Source organism: Rattus norvegicus, chromosome 1, assembly GCF_021556685.1.
Source record: "Rattus norvegicus strain SHRSP/BbbUtx chromosome 1, alternate assembly SHRSP_T2T, whole genome shotgun sequence".
Taxonomy (NCBI): domain Eukaryota; kingdom Metazoa; phylum Chordata; class Mammalia; order Rodentia; family Muridae; genus Rattus; species Rattus norvegicus.
Genome location: NC_141534.1, coordinates 222,108,620 through 222,115,568, shown reverse-complemented (window position 1 = coordinate 222,115,568; position 6,949 = coordinate 222,108,620). Strand labels below are relative to the sequence as shown.

Genomic DNA, 6,949 nt, shown 5'->3' with positions numbered 1-6,949 from the left:
CCTAATCCCTCCCCCTCCCCTTCTTTATGGGTGTTCCCCTCCCCATCCTCCCCCCATTGCTGCCCTCCCCCCCAACAATCACGTTCACTGGGGGTTCAGTCTTAGCAGGACCCAGGGCTTCCCCTTCCACTGGTGCTCTTACTAGGATATTCATTGCTACTTATGAGGTCAGAGTCCAGGGTCAGTCCATGTATAGTCTTTAGGTAGTGGCTTAGTCCCTGGAAGCTCTGGTTGCTTGGCATTGTTGTTCATAAGGGGTCTCGAGCCCCTTCAAGATCTTCCAGTTCTTTCTCTGATTTCCCTTCAACGGGGGTCCTATTCTCAGTTCAGTGGTTTGCTGCTGGCATTCGCCTCTGTATTTGCTGTATTCTGGCTGTGTCTCTCAGGAGAGATCTACATCCGGCTCCTGTCGGCCTGCACTTCTTTGCTTCATCCATCTTGTCTAATTGGGTGGGAAGCAGCCATTTTTTAATGTGACATCTAAATGAGGGGCTGTCAAAATGATGAATCAGAGAAAGATAAAAGAATGAGTCAGAGATAGGATACACCCAACTCTCAGAAGAACAGGCAGGAAAGAGAGGTGACTTAAGAACAGGTCAGAGTGAGTCAGGAGTGGAGGGCAGTTCAGTGACTGCAGTTCTGAAGAGTTCAGTTAAATGCGGTTGAGTTTAGTTGAGTTTGTGTAATTCTGTTCAGTTCATGCAGTCAATGCAGTTCATTTTGTGAAATAAGACAGTTTCTCTAAGCAGAGCAATTCAATAAGAAGCTGAGGGAAGCCAGTTTAAATCAGTCAGCTTGGATTGGAATTTTGAGTTGGAACAACCAGCCAGAGTTAAGAAAGAACTAGAAAGGATGACCTTATTCAGCAGTAAGTCTCTGAGATGAGTGGGAGAAAAGGCAAAAGTGAGAGATATAGCCAGCTGACATAGAGGTGAACAAATTACATTTGGTGAATAAAAGTTACTATTATAACATATAATACATATAAAATGACTTTATTTCAATTCCAGTACTTCTGTAATTCTAGGTATGAGGTAGTATGTGTGTATATATTCATATATACACACATACTACCAGGTGCAGGAATCATTTATTCTCTTAACTATATTTTCATTTCCTCTTTGTTTTAAATGTTAATGTTATTTATTATTATTAATTATGATTATCATTATTTGTGTGTGTGTGTGCATGCACGTGCGCGCATGCGTGCTATGCATGGATGAGTGCAAGTATTTTGCACAGTCCAGAAGAAGGTAATGGATCCTCTGAAGCTAGAGTTACAGGCAGTCATGAGTTGCCTGTGTGGGTGCTTAGAACTGAACTCAGGCTCTCTGCAAGAGTAGTGCCCACTCTTAACCACTGAGCTATCTCTTTAGCCCATGAATACTTATAGGCTTAAAGTTTATGTCTTCTTGGCCTTTACACATTTTGAGATTTGTATAGTATAATTTTCTTTAGAAGATTATTTGAGAGAAATAATTTTATTCTGGGCTTAGATGGTCTGTTAGGAATCTTAAGAGATGGGATTAGAGAGATGGTTCCATGGTTTAAAGTGCTTGCTTTTTTTGTAAAAGAAACAAATTCAGTTCTCAGCACCCTTGTCAGGCTGCTCACAACTGACTGTAACTCCAACTTCAGAGGATCCAACGACCTCTTCTGCTCTTTGCAGACACATACACACAGGTGGCATCACACATACAAACACATAAATAAAAATAAAAATAAAAATATGCTTTTAAAAATAATATTAAGGCAAGATTTAACGTTTTTTAGTGGTGTGTATTTCAAGGTGCTTGCCACCCTATCAAATACTGTTAGGGTACCTTGTGTGAAGGTATGTCTTTGTATATTCAATTGTTAATTCTGTATAGCAGAAAGCTAAATGCTGGCAGGGGCTTAGTACTGTTATTTATCATATTCTGTAAATATTTGCTCTTCCTCACCTGCCTAAAGCAATCTAGGATTGTATCTAATTGGCTGTAATAGAGATCTTAATGGCCAGGAAGTGGAAGGCAGAACTTCTGAGCAGAGAGAGGGAGACTAGGAAAAAGGCAGAAGTGGGAGACTCAGCCAGCTACCATGGAGGTGAACAGAGCAGAGGAGAGAGGTATTTTTTAGAGTTAAATAGATTCCTCCCATGTGTGAAAGCTATCTTCAGTACTGTGTATGATCTTAAGATTGCTGTTTTACATTATCCAAATTTACATGCATAAAATTTCCATTTTTATTTGCTCAAAATTGTATTTTAAGATATTTTCTGGAAATTACTCCACTCAGTTCCATTTGTTACTTTATAGAAGTTATGGTATATGATCTTTGCCTGGGAGAGATGAAGAAATAATTTTTCATCCCAGGCAGAGCATGCTGAAAGACCAAAGAACCCCCATTGAAGTCTAACTTGGTGAACAGATGAGTTCAATAAAGGCTGCTTGTAGGATTGTGGGTGAGAATTATTTATAGGAAGATGGGCAACTATAAGCAGGTATGATACTGAAGAAAATGTGGCTTTCCTGCACAATTCTCTCAATAATGCCAGGTTTTCATTTGTTGTTCTCTAGTCCCAGATATTCATGAGACCCTCAGATAACAAAGTCCAGTGTTCCTCATGGCTCGGACTAGCCAGGCAGTCAGACACGCTTTAATGTTCTCTAAAAGCCTCTTTAATTTTCTGTTTAAATCTATCCCAATTCAAGTACTTTACAATCAAATAATCTCTGATTACCATGGTTTCCTGTACCAGGCCATCTGTATGCTGTATCATGGATTTCCCATTCTTTTACATTAAAGATTGAACCTGAAGAGTATTTTCAATTATTTCTTCCTCACCCTCTCCCTTTTACCCAGTTCTTCCCATGGGTTGCATGTTTTTCAATCTCAGGAGGATATATTTATCAGTGATCTAAATTGTATTCCTTTTCTCTTATATCTCCCAGCAAGAACTCATGAAGCCAACATCCCAATATCATCTCTCTTTCTTTTGTCAATTCAGAGACTACTGTGGATGATAGCATCTGCATATATTTTTCTCATTGTAATTTTTTCGTGTAAATAGGCAACTTCTTTGTGAGGGCACACATGGTTCAGCCTTGGTTATAAGTATTATTTCCAAGAGCAGGGAAATATAAGTGATGCCACAGTCTACTTACAATCTCAATCCATATATGCCACTTTCAGTAACTATGACATAACCTCTAGTTCATCAGTCATTTGAGAGGCATCCACATATTCACCCCTCATACTCACATGGGGGATCTCATTCATCAAGAAGTCTTGCCACTTCATACCACATATAGAAAGATAGATACTGTTGGATTTCCTCCTGTGGACATTCCACTTTCAAATAAGTTGGTCTTAGTTACATATCATCTCATTCACAACATTAATGGTAATGGTGCAACCACCACTGCAGTAAGGATGCGTACCATTCTATGCCACATGGGGAAGGGTGTTCCTCCTGTTTTGTCATGCATGTTTGAGCACCAAGGATTATGTGAACGTTTTCTGGGATACATGAACAAATGTCCACTCACCCAGTGTGTAGCCATTTCACAGAAGATTGAAACATTGCATTCTACAGGAAAGTTCCTTTAGTACAGTAAGGAAACAATTCAAAACAACTTTTGGAAGTCCCTGAAACCAACTAGATTCACTAAGTCTGTCTCTTTCCAAGAGTGCATGAGCAGTAAAGATGGCTAAAAGTCACTATCAGACAAGCCTAGTTTTCTGGAAAAAGCTGAGATTCCTGAAAGTCCCAGACCAACTGAGCCACCTGGAAAGGATGTCTTCCAACATGATGAGCTGCCTGCAGGCTGCACAGTATGCTCCAAGTTCTCAGATTTTGTGGATCTGGTGATTTTGGTGATACAACTCGCCTTGAGTCGTTTCTGTTTCTATAAGTAGTTCCTCACCCACATTCCTGTAAGTGACCCCAGTAAAACTCATTGCTTCATCAAGTTGGACCTTGGTATCTATATATCAGTCCTTCATTAATTTCTTATTATAGATGAATAGACATTTGTTCAGGTCTTCCTAGTAATGGTTTCATACAGTGTCATTCTAGATAGGGGAACAATGACAGAAAAAGATATGATCCCATCCATGTGTAGTATAGCATCATTAAAATCACTTTGCTCATTCACTTACAGGCTATTTATGTGTGGTTCTGAAAATAAGTTCCTAAAACACTAGTTTTAGAACAAACACCTTATTATATAATTTTTTCTTTGGCAGATAATTTAGATCAAAGTTTAGCATGATACTTTCCTCCACATTCATGTCTTCATCAATTGGAACTTGCCTAAGTACCTTGTCTTAGTTAGGATTTCTATTGTGATTAAAACACCATCACCAAAAGTGACTTGGAGAGAAAAGTGTTTATTCAACTTAGATCTTGTAGTCAGGCACGATGGGAAGTTGTAGCTGGCCTTTGCTACTTTGAGTGTTCTTTTTCTTACCCTTTATTCTCCTGGTTTAACACCCTAACACTAGATAGGAGAGAAAGAAGGATAGGGGTGGGTAGGATCCCTGAATCTATTTTCTTTCTCAACCATTCTTCCCAGTTTCCAGCCCAGTCCCTTCAAGTGTATCTGCCAACTAACAAATGTTTCTCCCAACCCCAAAGTCTGCTTAAATAGTCCTTTGTCCCAGTTATCCCAACACAAACAACTCCTCACTATAGCAACTGTGCTAGTCTTTCTGTTCAGTTTAGCCTTTCCTCCCTCAACTGTCTCCTAACAGTATCTTTTGCACCAACTGCCTTCTGTTTTTGCTCTGCTAGCCCTACCGCATGGCCCTACCAACATCAGCTGGCTTTTATTATGTCCTACCCTATTTCCAGAAATCCAAGAGGCAACCAACACTCATGGTCATAGAGCCAAGCAGTTCTAACAACTAAAAATTCTTAAAGTTGACTATAACTGGGGATCCTTTGAAGGGTCAGGACAACAAAATAAATCATACTACCAAAAGTCAGAAAAAGAACTCAAGGTAGGAACATGGAGCAGGAACTGAAGCAGAGACCACAACAGAAACTCTGCTTACTGTCTTGCTTCACGCAACTCTCTCTACATTTTTCATAGCACCCAGGGCCACAAGCCTAGAGTTTGCAAAGCTCAAAGTGAGTTGAGCCCTCCCATATCAAGAATTAATTAAGAAAATGTCCTGCAAGTTTCCTACAGGCCATCTGATAGATTCATTTTCTTAAATCCGGTTCTTTTCTTTGGATCACTCTAGCTTGTGTCAAGATGTTTTGTGATTTTTGTTGTTGTTGTTGTTGTTGTTGTTGTTGTTGTTTTGTTTTGTTTTGTTTTTAAAATCAAGCAGGACACATCTCAAGACTCTGAAGTCTCAGACCATTAACATCGTCATTACGCTGCTTGAGATATGGTGATTGAGAAGGAGCTTTGTGTTTGGTCTTGTATTCTTTGGCTTATGTATTTGAAGTTCTGAAAGAAAGAATAAGGGTTGAAAACTTAAGAACATAAGATTGCTACTCTATAGAAAATGGAAACTTCTCTGTGGTGCCACGCTGGCACAGGAGAGGAACCAAGTTTAAGACTAAAAGAAGACAAGACACAGGATTCACATACTATAAACCAGCCCTGGAATTTGGTGGGGTAGCCCATTTGTAATTCCACCACAGATTCAGAGTGTTTGAATCACATTAAATGCCCTGCAGAATATAGGGACTTCCAGTCAACAGATCTTTAACTGGCAGTGGCAATGAGAAAAGCACTTCTTTTTGCATCTCTGAAGAGCATCTTTGATTTCCTTGTTCCTGAGACTGTAAATCAGAGGATTCAACATGGGAATCACCACTGTATAGAACACAGAAGCCATCTTGTCATAACCCTGAGAACTGTCAGAGTTGGGGCGCATATAGACAAACAGTCCTGATCCAAAAAAGAGGGTGACTGCTGTCAGATGAGAGGCACAGGTATTGAATGCCTTGGACCTACCTTCTACTGAACTAATATTCAGGATTGTGCTGATGATATAACCATAGGATACCAGAATAACCAATACAGATGCCACCCCAAAAATCACTGCTATTACAAATTTCAGGACTTGCAAGGGAAAGGTTTCAGAGCAGGAGAGGACTAATAGCTGAGGCAGGTCACAAAAGAAATGGTTTATAATGTTTGGCCCACAGAAATGAAGCTGAAGTATAGCACACAGTTGAATTAATGAACCAAAGAGACCAATGGTGTAGGCTCCAACCACCATGTGCACACAGAGCGATGGGGACATAATAGCTGTGTAGAGAAGAGGGTTACAAATAGCAGCATACCGGTCATAAGCCATGGCTGCCAGAAGGCAGCATTCGGCCAGACCCAGGCTTGAGAAGAAGAAATACTGCATGGTGCACCCCACAAAGGAGATAGATTTAAGCTTCTGGAAGAATCCTGAGAGCATTTTAGGGGTTGTAGATGAAATGTAACAGAAATCTAAAAACGACAAATTGCTGAGGAAGAAGTACATAGGTGTGTGTAGGTAAGGGTCAATCCTAATCAAGATGACGAGACCCAAGTTCCATACTACTGTGGAGAGATAACTTCCCAGGAAGACAACAAAGAGAACCAACTTGATCTTGGGAAAATCTGAGAATCCCACAAGGATGAACTTGGTGATGATGGTGTTATTCCTCCCTCCTGGCATTGTCTCGGAGCAACTTGAACCTGCAGATAGATACTAGGATTAAAAATGACCTTCTTAACATTAGAGAACTTCCTTGGTTTGAAAAATTATCCACAATCAAGCTAGCTTTAACACAATCAAGATATAAAAATTATTCTGAAAATTGTTAGAAAATCCTCTTACTATCACTTCACAATTTGAGTTACAGTCCTACAATTCTTCCCACACATATAAACAGATGTTGCCAAATTCTTGTCTAAATGTTGATACTGATTTTCACTAGTATAAAGATTTCATGACAGTGTTTCATGTT

The 6,949-nt window shown here is 39.7% G+C and overlaps 1 protein-coding gene across 1 annotated transcript; it reads right to left on the bottom strand.

The window, feature by feature from the left end:
• Window positions 1–5,694: 5,694 nt before the first annotated feature.
• On the bottom strand, window positions 5,695–6,657 carry Or5an6 (olfactory receptor family 5 subfamily AN member 6). The gene is given in 1 exon segment (NM_001000759.1): window positions 5,695–6,657. A coding segment is annotated over 1 exon segment (963 nt).
• Window positions 6,658–6,949: the final 292 nt, after the last annotated feature.